The following is a 17731-nucleotide window of genomic DNA, read 5'->3' as shown; positions in this document are numbered from 1 at the left end:
TGTAAAGCAAAGGACACTGTCACTAAGACAAAAAGGCAACCCACTGACTGGGAGAAGATCTTCACCAACCCCGCAACAGACAAAGGGTCTGATCTCCAAAATATATAAAGAACTCAAGAAACTAGACTTTAAAATGGAACCTTTGTTATGAACCTGAAGAAGGATAGGAGGAAAGGCCTCCTGGGTAGCTAAGCCACCCAGAGGCACAGGTCGGTGCAGGCAGCTGGTAGGTCAAGACAGTGGAGTAACCAGAGATTGTTATGGGGGCTGAGCAGTTCTCCAGGCCCCAGGGGTTTCTCTGTCTTCCTGGGCAATGAGGCTCCCCTAAAATTGTCAGTGGGTAAGAAGTGGAAGGGACCATGTGGCCCAGCTGCAGGCAGATGTTGGTGTCTCTGTGGCTCCCCTTGCCCGATCTGTACTTGGAACAAACCCCAGCATTTCCCAGCCATGCTGTCTGTCCTGAGGGGCTTCTTCTCATACCCTTCCTGACTCTGGCTCCTTGGAAAATATCCAGAATACTGTTATTGTTTATTTACTTACTTATTTATCCAAGATGGGCTCTCTTCTCTGTTGTCCAGGACTGGCCTTGACTCTCTCAGCTCAAGTGATCCTCCTGCCTCATCTTCCCAAGTAGCTGAAACTACAGACATAGAGATGCATTAGACCAAGTTGATTTTAGAGCATTCTCTCTCCTCCCTCCCTCCCTCCCTCCCTCCTCCCCTTAACATAATTTGCAATCACTGTAGAAAGTCTGAGTACAAAGGAACCCCGTCTAAGTCGTTCAACGTCACACTTAGATACCACGGTCAGGTGCTGTTGTCTCTCACTACCTAATGATTCTGCAGCCTCTCTCCAGCCACTGTAACTGCACCTAATGCATGACTTTGCATCCCATCCCCTAAGGACTTGATCCCTGGATCACAATACATGTCCTTCTGCAGCCTCAGGACGGGTCCCACCATGGCATCCAGTTGCCTTGCTATTTTGTCCACCCGGAAGTCCTCTTCCTACACTGCCTTACTGTACCCTTCCTGAACCACTGGGCTCCTCTCTCATGCTGGATCTGGCCTCACACCCAGCTCTGCTTACCTTATGGTTTTGCTGGTGCTCACTACGAGCAGAACTTCTCAGAGGCTCTAGCCTGGTGTGGAGTTCCTGCTGCTGTCTGCCCCAAGGCCCTCATGGGGCTCGCTGTCTGAGGCCCTTCTCCTTGTGAACGCCTGTCTTCTCATGGATGTATTCACTGGTGGCAGAGTCTCTCACAGCCCCTCCGTTAGGTCACTTCCAGTGACTCTGCACAGGGCTGTCAGGCCTCCTCATGCCATGGTCAGCTGACTGCCCTTCTGAATCTTTCCCATCAGGCCCAGCTGCAGCCTGTCTGTCCATCACAAATCCATAGCTTCTTATTCCTGCAAGCGTGTACTCTAACCCCTTCTGGAACCAAAGCCCTGACGCTGGGTCCTCCCAGAGAACATAGGGTAGGATATCCCCATTGGCACAGGCCCTGGTAAGCCAGCCTCTGACCCCCACCCCGCACAGGTTCTGACTGTGCCCGCACCCAATGGATTCTTTCTCCGCTGAGTTCTTCATTCCCAGGCCAGTTAGTGATGATCACCCTTGGGCTCAAAAGTTCATTCCTTCCCCTACTGTGAGGTCCATAGTGCATGTTACCTCAACTTTCCCCACAAAGGTTCTGCTCTGGTGCCCCATGTCCTCCCTGCCATCACTGTCAGGGTGTCACTCGAGCCAGCCTCCGCAGCCACCTCCCTGCCTCGCTGTGGGGACCTCACTTTCCACCCTGTGTACTCACTTCAGTACCCTGCACTTCCCTCCACACAGGGGGTTCCCTCAGCGTGAGGGGCCTCTCTCTCTTCCGTACTCCCATTTAGCACCCTGCCTACCAGGGTGAATTGTGGGTGTCACCCTGACATTAATTCTCCCCAGAAATGCCCTTCTAAGTCCTGTGCCTGTTTTCTGTGATGAAACAGGTCACTATATGTGATGATTTTGTTAACTCTTCTCCACAGAAGACAGCGAATTTAGTTGAATCAACTGTTATCCGCGCCTTTCCCAGAATCACAGATGGGGAGGTCCAGGAGGCAGGAGTTTGAGACAGCTGGTCACATTGTGTCCTCAGTAGGGAAGCAGACGGAGATGAATACCAAGCTAGTGCCCAGCTAGCTTCCTCCGTTTTGTGTGGTACATGATCCCCACCCCTCGTCACGGATGGACTGTACCCATGAACTGCCAGCCAGAGCAAAGCCTGCATATTCTAAAGTCACTTCTGTCAGAGACTTTTATCCCAGAAGGAAAACTTACTGAGGTAATGACAAGTGAGACATTTCTGACATTTGCCCCCAAAGGGCTTGGACTCTCACGTACTCTTAACTGAGATCCTTCTGCAGCAAACGACTGAGGAAGGGGTGGAGTCAGCCAAGCCACGCCCCCGGAGGGCCCTGCATGATTACTTTATTAGCTCCCATCTCCGATCTTTGGCGGTTATGGAGCAGGCAGAGGTGGCTAGAGTCTGGTCACGTCACAACTCATTAGCTCCACTTCCACTTTTCGCTAACATCTGAGAATTACACTCTAGGCACAGTGAAAACAAGGGGCTGGTGTTGAGAGAAGAGCCGTGTGCAGAGGTCTTTCTCTGTTGTCTGTGACTGCACAGCCCACTCAATGAAGAAGATTAAAAACCAATGTTCAGACCCTGCCCAGACTGGCTGAATTATAACTTGTATGATCACTGGGGAGAAAAAAGGACTGCTTTAAAAAGTCCTTTCAGGCGGATCTCTGTGAGTTCAGGACCAGCCTGGTTTACAAGAGCTAGTTCCAGGACAGACTCCAAAACCACAGAGAAACCCTGTCTCGAAAAACCAAAAAAAAAATAAAAAAAAAAAAAAGTCCTTTCAGTGGGGCTCGAGAGATGGCTCAGTGGTTAAGAGCACTGACTGCTCTTCAGAGGACCGGGGTTCAATTCCCAACACCCACATACTAGTTTATAAGCACCTGTAACTTCAGTCCTGGGGAATCTTCCAGCCTCCACAGGTATAGGCACATAAACATGCACAGATATACACATAAAAGTAAATACAAGAAACTACTTTTGGGGTGGCCTTTTTTTTTTTAAAAAAAAATGTGACCTTGGATGTGTTATCTTTAACACCCTAGTCAACCAACCAACCAACCAACCAACCAACCAACCAACCAACCAACCATGAGCTCCTTTAGGAGTCTCTCACCTCAGTCATAATGAGGCTTAAGAAGTTTGCCTAGGGAGGGAGGCAGGACTGTTAACACTGCTCAGGAGCCTTAGCAAGGGCGGCAACCTCAGGTGTCTGCTCACTGTTGTGTCCTAAGTCACCATGACGGGTCCCGACACACAGCACACACTACACAAGTGTTTGTTGACTAAGTCGGTGGCAAAGTGTACAGATCTGCTGTGCTCTCTCCCATGATGCAGACACACTCCCTACACTCTTCCCTGTGTGTGCAGCTTCCCCCATTACACAGCGGGATAGCATCACAATTCCTAGGCTATGCTTTTGTATGGATGTTTCTTCATTTTGAAAATGCTTCATTTTGATGATGTGTTATAGCTTTTTTAAACAATTGAAAACAATGATGTCTTAAAATTTTTAATGAATAATCCACAATAGGTAAATAAATTAACCAAAAAAGAAAAAACAAACCCTTCACATTTTCATTTTTCCCTCGCCCTGCCATCAAAAATGAGCCAATGGTTCCTAAGGCTGCTGTGAAAGTTATCTTGATATTCAGGGTGAAGGTTGTCCTTGGAAAAATTTGTACCCCTGTAAGACACAGATACACAATATATAAATTAATGAAGAACAGTCATGTGTTGAAGAAAGCTAAGACAGGAGCCAGGTAATGTGATTTCCCATGAATCCCACTTCTCAGATACTGGCGTCCAGCCAAGAGTTCAATACAAGTAGACACGGGGATACACTCCAGCAGAAAGAAACACACAATGCTTCCTTTGTCTAAAGGTTGAAGGGATGTTAGCACAGCAGACTCAGCCTGCTGTGGTGACATACACCTATAAAGCCAGGGTCTGAGAGGCTGAGGCGTGAGGATGATGAGGTCTAGGCCAACTGGGCTATATAACAAGACCCCTCTTGAAAAGCCAAATCTGGAAACAAAAAGGTAACTTATATATTATGAATGACTAATATTGAAGCAGTTCTGATGAGGTAATGAGTGGACCTTCTAAAGTTATTGTACACTTTATGATATTTCGTATTAACATTCCATGCATTACAGCCTTGTTAGGGATAATATTACAGCAGGGACACACAAGAAGTGAAAAATGCTAGAAATAAATTTACATATTGATGAGTCCTTTGCATGATGTATTAGTCTATCATACATAATTTGCAAATTCTACGTTTTTCTCCTTAGAGGAAATAAGGTTGGTTTGTCTGTCCGTCTGCCTACCTGTCTTATTTATATAATGACTGGAAGTAAGTGAGTCATTTCAGGTTGCCTTTATTGATTGAAAACCGGACAGCGAGACTCCAGGAGGTTTGAAGTGTAAATGGGGGGCAGCTGGATGAAGAAAGAGACTATGTGCCAATGTGCGGACTTAGTCTGGATCTCTGGCTTTCACCTAGAAACCAAGTGAGCCTTGCAACTTGCCTACAATTCCAGTGCTGAGGAGGCAGAGACCCGGGGCCCCAGGGTAAGCGATGAGCTAGAGTAGCTGCTATGTCTGGGTTCAGTGAGAGACCCTGCCTCAGTAAATGAAGTGGAGATCAATCAAGGAAAATTCTTAATGTCTACTTCTGGTCTCCACAGGCACACACATAGATGCGCGCACAGACACACATGCATATGTGAACATCCACATGTTTAAAATGATAAATGTTCATTAGAGCCAGGGATATTTTATTTAAAAATACTACACAAACAAACAAGAGCCACATTTCTTTTCTTTTTTCTTTTGAGACAGGTCTCACTATATAGCTCTGGCTGTCCTGGAACTCACCATGTAGACCAGGCTGCCCTCGAACTCTTGTCCCACCAATAACCACACTTCTGGACAAGCTGCTCTCTTGACATCTTGGGAAGTCTATGTGTGTAAGCTCCTGCTCCATTTCTTCACTAACATGGAGACAATAAGTCCCGTGTGAAACACGAGAACATAGTCGTTTCTAAATGTCAAACGTGGTCCACCTGACATTCTGTTCTGTCTGCATATGGTCCACAAAGTAGCACTGTGGGGAATCTGGAAACCCATGGCTCAGATGTCACTTGTAATCATGAGCAAAACTAACATTAACATAATTTCTTTAGACAAATTTCCTGTCTCCCTAATTCACATAGATAGTTGCTGTGAGTTGATCACTGCTGCTCAGCTCTGTAGGGAAGGGCTGGAGCCGGCTGTAAGTTGGGCACTCTGGCTTTACCTCCGAGTAGTTAGTTCTCTGAGCTTGGGCCAATGATAGCCTCAGTTTCCCTTGTGTATAGAGGGGGATGATGGAATATCCCTCTACCCTCATGAATTCACTATCCATGGCACTTACCATGTATGGGCACTTGGAGGCCGCAGTGAGAACTGAGCAGACTTTCTGCCCACACTTGGCAGCCTTCCACATTTCTGTGCACACACAAATGCTTGACTGTTACTGCTGGTGGCCTACTGCCTTTGGATGCAGTGTGACTGGGGGGCTTCCTCTCCTGCCACCACGCCTTCCCCACTATAATGGAATGTATCTCTTAAACTGTAACCCAGATTAATCCCTTCCCTTTTAAAATTGCTTCTTTAGATATCCTGACAAGAAATGAGGAAAAGCCAACACGGAGTCTGTATGGACAATCTAGGGTCCCCTTTCTGTTCCAAAGCTATAAAAATATCTCTTCACAAAGTCTCCTCTGCCATGAGTGCTCACAGTCACAGATTCCAGGGATCACAGTAAACAGCTTTGAGGGACAAAATAGAGGTTAAAATAAAGTGCACAAAGATGGAAAATACACAGAGAATTTTGATACTGTATGCTATTATGCTCTGTTTGAATTGTTTGAGTGCTGAGAAAAGAACAACAGCTGCTAAAAGATATTTGTTTATAAATGCTGCTGAACTAATCCAACATAGATATTTTGAAAATGCCTTGACTTTGAAATTTGGATCTAAGGACATGATGCTTTGGAAAGGAGTTTCTTATTTTGTTTTCACAGAGGGTGAGAGTCTGTGGATTGCTTCTGTCCCAATATGGTATGATGGACCATACCCTCCTGAAGGGTTGCTGTGAACACCTTCAGAAAATTGCTTCACTCAACTGCCAACTGAGATGAAACTAGCACACAGGTTATACCATGAAAGACCTAGTTAACGATGCCCCCATTCAGCAGGAAGCAATTTGGAGAGAAAAAAACTGCGCCCATGTTCCCAAATATGGTTTATAAATGTTCTTTTACATTTAAAGGGGGATATGATATAGATATGAATAATTTGCATTAGTATAGATTTTGTTTTATTGATAGAGATTTAAGGTCAATTTTATTATATGTATATATATTTCTGATCTTTATTAAGGTATTGTGATTGTGTGGTTCACTTAAAAATGTAATGTATATAGGTTGTCAATGAATAATCAATAATAGTCAAGCTTGTAGTCATGTTAGTTAAGATTTTCTAGATGTACATAGATATATTTTAGATAGGCATTCTTCATATTTTTCAAAGATTATAGAATATGGCATTTTAAATGTTTTAATAACTTAGGGCTTTTCATGACAATGAGACATGTCTGCTCCTGGCAGCACCAATCTACTTCAGGAAGAAGATGGGCATCGAAGAGGATCCTTATGAAGTTTGATAGCCATTTGGGCAAGAAACTGCTCTTGCCTGGACTATTGCATAAACTGGACACAGAGAACCCGCAGAGAGAGGACTACTGAACTTGCCTAAAGGTGAGATGATCTTTCGGGGTTCCTGATTCATGAGAGTCTGCGAGACATTCTGCAGGACACAGCAGAAAGTGACTGAACTGTCTTTGAAATTTCCTGCTTCATGGAAATGTCTGCTGGATACTATGGACCTGAAGGCCGAAGATGGATGCCCCAACTGTACAGAGGAACTTTGGGTGACTGTCCAGGCAGCGAGATGTCTGTCATTTCTAGAGTTTTGGATTTCTTGTTTGCTTAGGTAATATTATATCCTTCTGGAGTCTTTGATGGAGTTGAAGAATTGTTAGTTATAGTTTTCCTTAGTTATGATAAAAGATAAAATAGATATAAATATTGTAACTGTAATTCTTACTTGATAACTGTTTTGTTATATGTAATTTTACTATGTTAAAGTTAAAGACTTTCTTTTTTGTTTAAACAGAAAAAGGGGAAATGATGTGGGAGTGATTTCTTATTAATAAAGAAACTGCCTAGGCCCATTTAATAGGCCAACACTTAGGTGGGTGGAGTAAACAGAACAGAATGCTGGGAGAAAGAAGCTGAGTCAGTAGTCGCCATGATTCTCACTCCCGACACAGCCGCAGGTTAAGATCTTCCCTGGTAAGTCACCTCGTGGGCTACACAGATTATTAGAAATGGGTTAGGTCAATATGTAAGAGCTAGCCAATAAGAGGCTGGAACTAATGGGCCAAGCAGTGCTTAAAAGAATACAGCTTCCATGTAATTATTTCAGGTATAAAGCTAGCTGTGTGGGCGGCCGGGTGCCAGGAACATAGCCCGCTGCTCCAATTACAACACTGTCATTTTACCAACCACAGGCATTTCTTCCTTGGGAGAGTTGTGGGCATAAAAACAAAGTGACAGCTCTACCCTAAATGACAGACTAAATAGAGTGTGTGCTAAATAAACCAAAACCCAGCCACTACAGACTTCTCGATGAACTGACATGCATTCACAGAAACTATAACTCTCCTTTTATATATGTCAGAATAACATTTTGGATCTCAAAATGTGACATGATACAGATGATTTCTTCCATGAAATATTTATATGTATGGGACATATATGTCTATATAATTTTTCATATTTATAAATTTTATATTTTTATTCATAAACCACATGTCTCATGTAATTTCTAAACATAAATATTTATATATCTCCTTTATAAAATCTGACTTTTATGTACTTGTTTTACAATTTATCATAAAACATGGCCTAAAGGAACTCTGACAGATTCCTTAAGAGCAATGTCCTACCTGCCAGTCCACCTCCTTGGTCCCTGTTTGTTGTGGAATATTCCTTTACACTGTGTGAAGATATTTCACTGTGATTGGTTTAATAAAAAGCTGAATGACCAATAGCTAGGCAGGATTTGCAGTGCAGAGAGACGCTGGGAAGAAGGTGGAGTCACCAGTCAGATGCAGAGGAAGTAAGACATGTAGGAGATGAGGTAACAAGCCATGAGTCATGTGACCACACATAAATTAATAGGAACGGGTTAATTTAAGTTGTAAGAGCTAGTTAGAAACAAGCCTAAGGTATCAGCTGAGCTTTCATAATTAATAAGTCTCCGTGTGGTGATTTGGGAACTGGCTGGTGGGACAGAGAAAGATCCACTCCACCCACTCCTCCTGTTCTTCTGATTAGGCCCTCTGTGGATTAGGTCATCCGCTCCTTCCCTGGCTCCTCTTCCCACCCTGCACGGCACCCTTTCACTGTCTTCTACGGCTGTCTCCTGTGGATGTCTCCACTCTTCCAGCCTCTGAGGCTTCATTTCCTTCCCTTCTCTCCTTCATGGCTCAATGTCCCTGGACCAATCCAGTATCTCTTGCCCAGACATTTGTCACTGAGTAGTTTACGTCCTCATCTATGGAGTGTTTCTGCAAAACTCTTTGGGAAGAGGAAAGCTTGATCCACAGTTACGACCCAGCCACAGAAGAAGTAAGATGTGACTACCTCGCTGAATAAGGTTCTGAGCCATGTGGCTAGCATAGACAAGAATAATGGGCTAATCTAAGTTATAAGAGTTAATAAAAAGCTTGAGCTAATGGGCCAATCAGTTTATAACTAATGTAGACCTCTGTGTGATTTCTTTGGGCGTGGAAACCGGGCAGGACAGAAACCCCAACAACATAACTCAAACCCTCCTGACTCCAAGATGGCAGCTGCTGTCTTCCCTGCCCTGAAAGCTATTGCCATTGTTACTGCCAGGGGTGCCCTATTCTTTAATCTTCTACTGCCTCTACTCACAGTAGGGGGTTCCCAATGGCTGTCCCAAGTGTCAGAGTCTAGGGTATGCATACCACTGAGGGTGGAGGTCAGGTCCATTTGATCACAACATCATCTCTGAAACCAGAGGGGTAGTGCCCAGTTGAGGCAAACACACAAAACCACATCTATGACACCAAGGACAGCCATCTGCATTTGCACACGATGCGCTTTTGTTCTGGCACAGAGGTTTTTATGGGAAAAAATCTTTAAAGAAGAAAATAACCAGTGTTTGCCTTCTGTCCCTGGAACTGAAACATTTGAGTGACACCTGTTTCACTGCCCGGGACACCTAGTAAGTCAGAAGCCACGCTGTCAAATGCCACTCCAGGAATGGCCTGGTAAGTCAGATGCCACCCTGTCAAATGCCACTCCAGGAATGGCCTGGTAAGTCAGAAGCCACACTGTCAAATGCCACTCCAGGAATGGCCTGCTAAGTCAGATGCCATGCTGTCAAATTCCACTCAGGAACGCAAAATCAGACTGAGTTTGGAGCCCAGTTTCTTCACCAGAACTTAGCTTCTCCTCCCGGTCCTGTCTCACAGACAGACATCCCCATCCCTCCCAGCTGTGTCTCTGGCCCTGGCATTCAGTACCACCCTCGTAAAGCCTTCCTCCTTTGTCTTAACAATTGAATATTAGCACTTAACCTTCTTATTCCTATTCTTCTCCAAATTTTACAGATTTGCTAAAGTTATCTTTAAAAAATACAAGCATGACACCATTTCCTGCTCAAGGTCTGCCCTACTTGTCACCAGAATGTCAGTCTGCACAAGACGGAACAAAACAATCTTTCCTACAGCTCAGGATGAGGGCTGAGGTAAAGTAATTTTAGTCTGCATACATTTCCAATTAGTCTCCATGAAGTAGAAAATCCTTTGAAAGAATTGGTAGTTCTCCACCTAATCATTTGACAAGTGCAAGCCATCAAATGGACTCCTGTAGGTGTGTAGCAGACTAACCAAGCAATCCTTAAATTGCTTAGGCCTACTGGTAACTAGGCAGTAATTCCTATGATTAAAATTAGCATTTTCTTTTTCTTTTTTGTTTTTTGAGACAGTGTTTCTGTCTCAAATAACCCTAGCTGTCTTGGAACTAGCTCTTGAAGATCCAGCTGACCTTGAACTCACAGAGACCAGCCTACTTCTGCCTCCTGAGTGTTGGGATTAAAGGCCTGAGGTGTGCCACCCAAAATTAGCATTTTCTAACCATACACAATGTACTAGAATGGTCTGAATAATCCATCAGAGACAATACTGGCATATTCCTAGACCTTATACAGACAGATAAAACCATAGTGTTTTATGACTTCATTGTCTGGATAATGCAGGCGAGCGCTATGACCCTGGTGGATGCCATGTTTGCACACTGGTATTAGATTTTTATGATGTGACTGCCAATCGCAGCACAGTGGTTACCTGTCCTGCATCTCTGGGCTCATGACTGTTTTAATATAATTCTCTTATGCTTAGCTGTCAGATCTTAAATCTTAAAGTATCATTTGTTCTTGGAGAGCCTCAGTTACCTTCATTTCTGGCTATGAAACCTCAGGCTATGAATGTTCCATACAATTTTCAAAAACAACATAACCAGATGTAGTTCTACAAAGACAAATAATACACTCTCACAGCTATCATAAGTGAACTCAATTCAGCATTGTACAGAATGCTCCAAGTTCCTGTCACACAGGGAAGTGTCTAAGCGTCTATGGAACCTTTCCTAAAGGCGTCAGTGCAAAGAAGAAGCCACACTTTGTTCCTCCCATGGGTCACAATGGCTTCTGTTATAAATTTAAAGGACCTGTTGGGATGCTGTTGGATGCCAAGTGCTAAAATTGGCCGTGGTAAATTTTACCACGTGGCAGTTTGGTGGCCTTGTCTGTTTAAAAACTCAATGCTCTATGAGCGTCTGTTTGCCCTCCCTTCATGTTATGTTTAGAGAAGATAAATGATTGGAAACAAAGAACCGAACAACAGATGTCAGTGCAAGAATCTGGCTTTGGTCGCTGGCTAACAGCACACTCAGCTCTACACGGTGCGGTCACTTTACCCGACAGGCTGGACTGGAGAAGGGGGCTGGCAGCAATGAAAAACCTGGAGAGCTTCTCCCTTTTTCCTCTTAGGTGAAGTCCTGGGCAGAGCCCACAACTTTTCTGGGTGTTTAAAAATTACATAAAATAGCTGGGTGGTGGTGGCGCTCAGGAGGCAGAGGCAGGCGGATCACTGTGAGCTCAAGGCCAGCCTGGTCTACAGAGAGTTCCAGAAGAGGCTCCAAAGCTACAGAAAAACCCTGATTCAAAAAAAAAACAAAAAAAAAAAAAACAAAAAAAACCCTATAATGTAAAATAAATAAATAGGACCCCCCACCTCTTCTGTGGCTGGAACCCCCCACTTCTCCATCAGCTAGCTGCAGGCAGGTGCTGGCTGCTTTTCCTCTTTCCACCTTGCTGTAGATGCCTGTTGCTTCTGATGTCTCAGAAGCCAGAGGGCCAGAGGTGGTGACTGCACAACCTTGCTGCTTCCTCTCAAAGGGAACTGTTGGAAGTTCCTGCCTTGTACTGCCCCCTCCTGTGGGGAGGCGCTGTCAGCCTGCAGCGGCAGAAGGCAGGGCAGGGTGAGGCTTGTTCGGCTCTTGCCAGTGTTCTGTGCAGTGTCCAAGCACAGCTCTGTGTCTTTTGGCATCCCGAGCCTTGGCTCCTGGTGGGGGCTGGCTGAGGTTCTTTCGATGCCATACACCAATGGGAAGAACACTGCTCTGCCCCTTTGGCTACCAGCGCTGCTGAACTAACTGGGTGCTGCAGCACGGCTGACCACTTGGCACAGCAGCCTGCTCCGCTGTAGTGCCCAAGCTGGTTTCTGAGAGGTGCCCAGGCCAGCAGGGACTGTGGGAAACAGGAGGTAGCTGTGCAGTGGCTGCTGGACCACGGCGGCTAGTACTCCTTACCTAGTATCTAAACACATTGTTTACTATTGGCCAGCAAGCACTGTGTGCTTTGCAATAAACCTGCTCAAGGACAATTAGCTGCAACTGTGGGAGCTTAGGTCGGACTCTGGAGCACTGCCCTCGCAGCCTCTGCTGCCTGAACATGGTGCAACACACAGCACCTCCCGTACAGGCTGCACCCTGCTCTTCCGGCTCCTCCCCTGCTGCCTCGGGAAGCCAATGCCTTCTTGTAGGTCAGGCAGCAGGAAGCACATGGCCACATGCTGCTTGGCCTCTGGGACCCTGCTTCTTTCGAGAAGGAAGTCCCACCTAAACACCTGGAGCCTACCACACGGGACGGAGAACCCAGCAACGGTACGCAGGCTCCTTTACAGCACAGAGCAACTTGGCTCATCCCAGCAAGGTGACTAAAAAGGAAGGCACGTGATAACCGAAAATTATCTTTGAAGAATTTTAAGATGTGAGTAATCTCTAAAATAAATTGTTAGTAGTCATAGTTTTAGTACTGAGGCGAGGTCTCATATAGCTCATTAGAGGAGGATGACCTTGGACTTCTGATCCTCTACTCCGCCCACTTTATCCAGTGTGTGTGTGTGTGTGGTGGGGGGGATGAAACCCAGGGCTAAGGCCTGCTATGCAAGGACTCTGCTGACTGAGCCGCATCCCCAGTCCCTGAAATAATGTGTTAGTGACCCATCCCAGAAAGAAGCAGAAAACAGATTCGGGGAGAATCGGTCATTGGAAAGACTTGAAAACCAGGCTGACATGACAGAATTACGCATTCTATGAAACAGTAAATGAACGGAAAGGTCATTTGAGCAGCTAAACATGAGACTTGTGAAATGAAGTAAGCCAGGCGCCCATGTGATCTGCAAATCAAGGGGCTAGAAAAACACAGGAAACAAATGAACTGGGCTTGATAGGATTGAAGTCTGGCCACACTAAGGTCAGCATCACCTGGCTAACCCTCCTTTCATTTATTCAGTCAACAAATATTGTAGATCCCTGTGGATGCTGAGAATTCACACACAGTGTACCTCAAGGGCTTCACAGGTTAGTGAAACTGGTGAACACTGGCTGTAAATGCCCATAACATTGTGGAACATGACAGACTGTCTGCCTGCTGGGCGTGGACTGCAGGCCCTGAAACTGAGCAGGCCACACTCATCCTGTCAAGATGCTGTCCAAGAATGCTCTGCGGCAGCCCATTCTCAGGGTCTCTGAGAAGCCAGCTGTGTTCAGCTTCAGTGACACAGCAGTGTCCACTAACGGGAGAATGGCTACTGACTGCTTCTTGTGATTATACATGGTCATTCCGCGGGCCCACTATGACCAAGCAACCTCCATTGTGATGACAGAATATTCTGGTAGAATATAGACAGCCCCTCCATTCTACAAGTGGTTTCATTCTTGGTTCTGTATAACTGAGTTGACCATAATGAAGCCATTCTCAGCTACACTTGGCCAACGGTTTGTAAGACTCCCAAGTCACTGATGTCAAGTGGACTGGACTGGCCGTGGCAGTTCTTGATGACAAGGCCACTTCAAATGCAGGGCCAGTCATGGGTGTGTCTACCCTGCCATGTTGAATAGGGTCAACATCAGTGATGAGGGGGGAAAATCCAGGAACACGGAAGAAGGCTGGACAGGCCTGAATACACCATTTGAGGTGCTCTATGCCAAATGAGAACAGAGCCCTTGCTTAAAGATGAAGAACTTTAAGACTATGACACAGAAAATCAAGTCTTGTTGGGAACCTTGTGAGTACTGGTTTCTGTGTGGCTCTGAAGGTCACATAACTTGAACTAGCTGTCTGAGCTGTGTGACAAAAAGTAAAGGAAGTGGCCACTGTGGACGACCATCAATAGGAAACCAAATGCGAAACAGGACACCCGCAAGTCACGGAGTTGGACCCACAGTTAACAATTAGAGTCAATTGATGGAACAGGCCCTGTGGCCCATGGTCTGCCTGGTAGTGCTGCTTTAGATTTACGAAGGCCTAGATGATGGGATGTCTAGGAACGAGGCACGCTTTGGATGTGGGGCTGGACGTAGGTCAGAGTGGACTTATCCTGAACTTGTCTCCTGCAGATCGGCCTTCCAGAGATGGGGCTGGCCTCGTGGCCTGTGATCACAAGGGTCCAGCCTCTGTAGCCAAGGGCTTAAGACAGTGAAGCAAATCCTGGTAGAATTTGCTGGAAACCTTGACCCACCTATGTTATACAGCTATAGCAATAAGCTTCGTTGTCCCAAGACCTGACTATGCCAAAGAAGGCATGGTACTTCTATCTGCGGTAGGTCGTGTCCACTGAAGGCTGCAGGACCAGTGTCCCTGTCCTGGAATCACTAAGGCCAGCTCTGCTCAGCCACAGTCAGTCACTGACTGTGCACAGAGGGGAACTCTCTTTGCATCTACTCTTTTCCTCATGAGTTTTCCTCCTTCCCGTGAGCAACGTGTGGGCTGCTGGATGCTGGAGCCCCGAGAAGGCTTCATGGAGTAGCGACCCTTGAGCTCAGTTTGTTTAGCGCACAAATGTTTCTCAGCTCCAGAATACCCATTGGTAATTCAATGCTGAGATATTTTATTCTTGACTTCATTTTTGCTTTACTTCATCAGAGACATTTCACAGACATGTTTAAAAGCTGCCATTGCTAGTTCCAGGAGCTGGTACATCTTGGCCTAGGATGCAGTTTTCTCTTTAGAATATGTTTTCTTTTTTTCTATGACAGGTAAGTTTAGTTTTATTGACATATTTAATTACATATTTATGGGAGGTGGTGTGATAACTGATATATGTATGTGATCTGTAATGATCAAATTAATAATTAGCATTTCTTATTTCTCTTAGGTAATATTATTATATCCTCACATTTGTCACACATCTCTGTTGTAAGCCTTTAACTTCCTTTCACTTACTTTTTTAAATAAATATTTTATTATTTGCACGCTCCTTTATTTACAAATGTCTAATGATCTGTTGCAATCTATAATCTCCCAACTGTGCTCTGCTTGGAACACTAAATACAGCTGTAGCTTTGTGCTCAATAGCTAACTTTTTTCTTCTGCCCCTTTATCCTTCCCACCCTCCAGTAACCACTCTGAGGGTTTCTATATTTAGATTAAAAATTCAGCTTCTAGATGATGAAGACGTGTATGCATCTTTCTGTGCCTGGTTTCATGTAACATAGTGTTTCCATACCATCCACGTTGCTACAAACGACAGAATCTGTTTGGCTGCATACTACAGCATTATATTCATCTATATCCTATTTTACAAGTCCATCCATCCCTCAGTGGACCCCTAGGCTGGCTTGGCATCTTGTCTCCTGTGAGCAGTGCCATGAATACTGAGTGTCTGATTGCTGGCTTATCAGTAGTTCCATTTGTTCTAAGGATCTACATACTCTTTCCATGGTGTCTGCTGTAGTTTACCATCTCAGCAACAGTGCGCGAGGACCCCCCTTCCCTCCTTTGCCGGCATTTATCTTTGTCTTACATTTTTAATACGGTCCGGGAAACGCTGCACATGCTCTGTGGTTGAGGGGTGTGCTCGATGATATCGAAGGTTATTAGTCCATAAGGGAGTTCACACCAGACACTTCTTGACCTTCCGCTAAGTTATATTATCCATTATTCAGAGTAGGGGTAAAAATAAAAATTCAAAGATAGTGAAAGATAAAAACTTCAATGACAAAAAGAAAGGTGTTTGACATTTCTCATTCTAGGATTTGAGAGTTTAATTCTCACACACTCATAGGTGCAAACACATTTTAAGTGTTGTGCTTTTCTCATGGAAGAATTAGCATCCTCAGATGGTTTCTTTCTTGTTACTCTTAGTCTTCAAGTCGATGCTGTGACTGACTATTCAGTTCGGCACAGGCCATGCAGAAGGCCTGCTCTCCAGGAGCTGGAAGTGCTCTTTAAGGAGGTGCTAGAAACTTTCGGAGGGGCCCTTGATTGGAAGGAGTACATCACGGAAAGGCATGCCTTGGAGGGGCGTGGTCTGGTTCTAAGATCCTTCCTCCTCTTCTCTCTGGTTTTCCTGGCAGCCATGAGGTGAGAAGCCTGTGTTCTCTGCTATTTACCATATCTCTGTAGACTAAAACCCCTAAAACTGTAACCCAAATAAGCATGTGCTCCGACTAACTGCCGCTCATGTGTGTCCCAGCAGTGGGGTCTGAGTGTGGTCTATGTCTTGCCGGCAAGAGCCTCTCCAGCTCTGGTGTGGCTTCAGTTTTCGTCTTGATTTCCAGACTTTTACTTTCAGCTTATTTGTGTCATTGAATCCAGGGCTTTCCTAGGCGCACCTTACACAGAGACTCCCCAACTGTGTTAAGTTGTGGCTCTTGCAGACAGTAAAATGGTTGGACCATTTTAGTTCATACTCTGCTAGCTGTTGCCTCCTGACCGCTGGGTGTTTAAACCATTTAATGTAATTGCTTATAAGACATCCTCTCCCTTTTTGTCCTTTTTCTCACTGGTCTTAAGTATTTTTGTGCTTCTGTTCCTCCATTATTACCCCATTTTTGCTTTAAATGCATGTCTTCAACTACACAATGTTCCTTTTTATTATTCTCTTTAAAAGTTATTTTCTTAGTGGCTGCTTTGGGGATTACAGTTCACTTTTTAATTGAATGTAATCTACTTCAAATTACTACAGGCTTAATTTTAATAGTATAAGAACACTTCCCTCTAGTATCACCCCGTTTCTCTGCCTTTGTATCGCTAATCTGAAAATTACATCTTGATACATTAGGAGCTGGCTGGTAGTTTTATAATGACCACTATGATGTAGTTTCTTCTCTCTCTCTCTCTCTCTCTCTCTCTCTCTCTTTTGGTTTTTGGAGACAGGGTTTCTCTGTCTAACAACTTTGAAGCCTGTCCTGGAACTAGCTATTGTAGACCAGGCTGGCCTCAAACTCACAGAGATCTTCCTGCCTCTGCCTCCCGAGTGCTGGGATTAAAGGTGTGCGCCACCACTGCCTGACTTTTTTTTCAATTTTTATAATATATATGTTTTGTTGATGCTCTTTATTTGTGTGATCTGAGTTATTATCTTTCCCCTCAGCATTCAGTAGTTCCTGTATGACAGAGTTACTCGTCATGGCTCTTTTGTGTACAATGAGTCTATGAGGTGTGTTAAGACTGATTAGTTTTTTACTCTCTGCCAATGTCTTAGTTTTTGATCATTTTGAAGTGTCTCACTACCTTCTGACCCCTACAGTGTCAGTATGTTGTAAAGTCAGTTGCTAATCTGAGAACACATGCACATGATGGATCATGTTTGTCCTGCTACCGCCGTGAGTTCCTTGTTCTCTTGGAAGGCTTCGGCACATCCCCTGTAGATGTCTTTATTCTCTGGAGAGTTCACTGAGTCTCTTGGATGTGGAAACCCAGTATCTTCCACCATGTGTTATTTTTTAGTCATGCGTCTTCAAATCCTCTTCTGGACTCTTTCTATTCTTTCCATCTGGTATTCCCTGTGCACATCCTAGTACACCTGACAGCTTTGCACAGGTCTCCAGGGCTCTGTGCATTTCCTGCTATGCCTGAAATGGCTTTGCACAGGTCTCCAGGGCTCTGTGCACA

The 17731-nt window shown here is 44.8% G+C and overlaps 1 protein-coding gene across 1 annotated transcript in view; it reads right to left on the bottom strand.

Moving 5' to 3' along the window:
- Positions 1 to 3624: 3624 nt before the first annotated feature.
- The window catches only part of Rsph3 (radial spoke head 3 homolog), a 46718-nt gene continuing 32611 nt past the window's right edge, over positions 3625 to 17731 (bottom strand). Inside the window, exon 9 of the mRNA XM_005363502.3 lies at positions 3625 to 3812. Coding sequence (XP_005363559.2) covers positions 3777 to 3812 — 36 coding nt within the window. The 3' untranslated portion in view covers positions 3625 to 3776. The remainder of the gene's footprint in view (positions 3813 to 17731) is intronic.

The sequence above is a fragment of the Microtus ochrogaster genome, linkage group LG9, assembly GCF_000317375.1.
Source record: "Microtus ochrogaster isolate Prairie Vole_2 linkage group LG9, MicOch1.0, whole genome shotgun sequence".
Classification (NCBI taxonomy): Eukaryota; Metazoa; Chordata; class Mammalia; order Rodentia; family Cricetidae; genus Microtus; species Microtus ochrogaster.
This window is presented reverse-complemented; position numbering and strand designations above follow the sequence as displayed.